Source organism: Dendroctonus ponderosae, unplaced genomic scaffold (assembly GCF_020466585.1).
Source record: "Dendroctonus ponderosae isolate FM_Combo_2020 unplaced genomic scaffold, Dpon_F_20191213v2 Dpon_F_20191213_11, whole genome shotgun sequence".
In the NCBI taxonomy this organism is placed as follows: Eukaryota; Metazoa; Arthropoda; class Insecta; order Coleoptera; family Curculionidae; genus Dendroctonus; species Dendroctonus ponderosae.
This window is the reverse complement of record NW_026017213.1, coordinates 3743738-3746012: the sequence shown is the minus strand read 5'-3', so window position 1 is coordinate 3746012 and position 2275 is coordinate 3743738. Positions and strand designations below refer to the sequence as shown.

General features: G+C 53.3%; 1 protein-coding gene across 2 annotated transcripts; it reads left to right on the top strand.

Moving 5' to 3' along the window:
* LOC125502368 (dystrophin-like) lies at window positions 1–1798 on the top strand (the record flags this gene model as incomplete). Of its 2 annotated transcripts, none has more annotated exon segments than XM_048662679.1 (4): window positions 1–132; window positions 193–394; window positions 447–1126; window positions 1188–1798. In XM_048662679.1, coding segments are annotated over 4 exon segments (1290 nt in total), but the record flags the coding sequence as incomplete, so codon positions are not given.
* Window positions 1799–2275: the final 477 nt, after the last annotated feature.

The window sequence follows — 2275 nt, the reverse complement described above, 5'->3', positions numbered from 1 at the left end:
GCCGTTTTCAACAACGTGGCGTCGCAGGACCTGGACATCGACGTGCCGCTTTGCGTCGACATGGCGCTGAACTGGCTGCTGAATGTCTACGACAGTCAGCGCACCGGACAGCTACGCGTGCTCAGCTTCAAGGTGCCAAGCAATCGCCAATCGAAATAATCGCCCGTAAACTAGAGCCCCTTTTGATCGTAGGTGGGCCTGACGATACTATCAAAGGGCCACTTGGAGGACAAGTACCGGTATCTGTTCCGGCTCATTGCAGACCCGCAGCAAAAGGCCGACCAACGCAAGCTGGGGCTGCTGCTGCATGACGTGCTGCAGGTGCCGCGCCAGCTGGGCGAAGTGGCCGCGTTTGGAGGCTCCAACATCGAGCCCAGTGTGCGCAGCTGTTTAGGTAGTAGGGCAAAATAGAGGGGTTCCAAAGCCGGTTAAAGTGAGCTTTGTAGGCGACCGCGACGACTTGGAAGCTGCGCATTTCCTCGCCTGGCTCAAGCAGGAGCCGCAATCGCTGGTGTGGCTGCCGGTGCTTCATCGGATCGCCGCAGGCGAAGCGGCCAAGCACCAGGCCAAGTGCAACTCCTGCAAGCAGTACCCGATCGTGGGGCTGCGCTACCGCTGCCTCAAGTGCTTCAACTTCGACATGTGCCAGAACTGCTTCTTCTCCGGCAAGCTGACGAAGGGGCACAAGCTGACGCATCCGATGCACGAGTACTGTGCGGCCACCACCTCCATTGAAGATATGCGCGACTTTACCAAGGCGCTGAAGAACAAGTTTAAAAGCAAGCGCTACTTTGTGAAGCATCCGCGCGTCGGTTATTTGCCGGTGCGCTCCGTGCTGGAAGGGGATGAGTTGGAGAGTCCGGTGGCTTCGCCTCAGCACAACGACATGCATTCCCGGCTGGAAATTTACGCGTCCAGACTGGCCGAAGTCGAGCTAAGGGCGGCGTCTCCTGAGGACGAGCATCGCTTGATTGCGGATTATTGTCATTCGCTTGAAGGGGCGCCCGCCAGCCCCGGCCAGTTGATGTTGGTGATTGACGAAGAACAACGGGCGGAGCTGCAGGAAATGATCCGGGAGCTGGAGGTGGAGAACCAGGCGCTGCGCTCCGAGTACGAGCAACTGCAGGTAGACGCCCGCCTTATTCCGCTCTTTTTCATAGTCTTAAATAATCTTCATGGGGTTGTAGAGAGGCTCAGCGCTGCAACACCCGCTCCAACAGCCGCACCACGATGTGCTGGCCGAGGCGCGGCTGCTGCGCCAGCACAAAGGGCGGCTGGAGGCCCGCATGCAGATCCTGGAGGATCACAATCGGCAGCTAGAGGCGCAGCTGCAGCGCCTCAAGCAGCTGCTGGCTGAAACGCCCACCTCCACCCTCCAAACTAGGAGTGTGACGGCGTCGCAGCTAAACCAAGACACCCCTGGTAGGGTCAACCAGCCGCCGCCTCCTTCGGAGATGCGCTAGCCATGTTGAAGAGTCCGGGCAGACATAGAATTCGACATATCCCGTCTTGATCCGTAGCTAAGTTTACCTTAGGAATATTTACTCGATAGAATGTGGATTTCCAGCAGTATTATGCAGAGCCTGCTATGAGAATCAGGGATTTCGTTAGGTTAAGGGCTTCGCCGTGTGGTCCCCCCATCCATTGTAACGCATTTAGGTTAGCGAGCAGGAGCTGGACCCGAACGGGTCTGTTTACGCATAGTAACTCGGTCATATCTTTGGACACATTTCACTAATTTAATGCGCTAAGTGTATTTTGGAGCTGCCACTGGTCTGGTAATAAACACTGACGTGGCGACTGGCGTTTTTTGACCCCATTTGCCCCTGTAGGTGACTCAGTTTTGGGGCGATTTCAGTTGAATTTGCCAGGGTTTTAGAGTTGGGGTCGTTCAATAGGGTGAGCGAGTTTTAAGTCGATGCCTGCCCTAGATTGGAAGTTACGAATTTTTAAAAGCTAGTGTGCATTTGAGCGAAAACAAAAAAAAGATATATATTTACAAAGCGCGCAAAAATCAGGTTTTGTTGTGATGGAAGTTTCAGGGTTTGCAGAGTCAATTGTCTTCTATATTGTCTGCAAGTTTCACTTTGCTGCCTGCTCTGGATGGGAAGTTACGAATTTTTAAAGAGGTTTGTGCAGCTGAGCAGAAAATGTAATTTCTTCACTTCTGCTTACCATGTGCGCAAAAATCAGATTTTAAGGGCATTTGAATGAAACTTTCATGGTTTTCACAGTGAAGTGTGTTCTATAGCGTCTAGAAGTTTCAAGTTGTTGC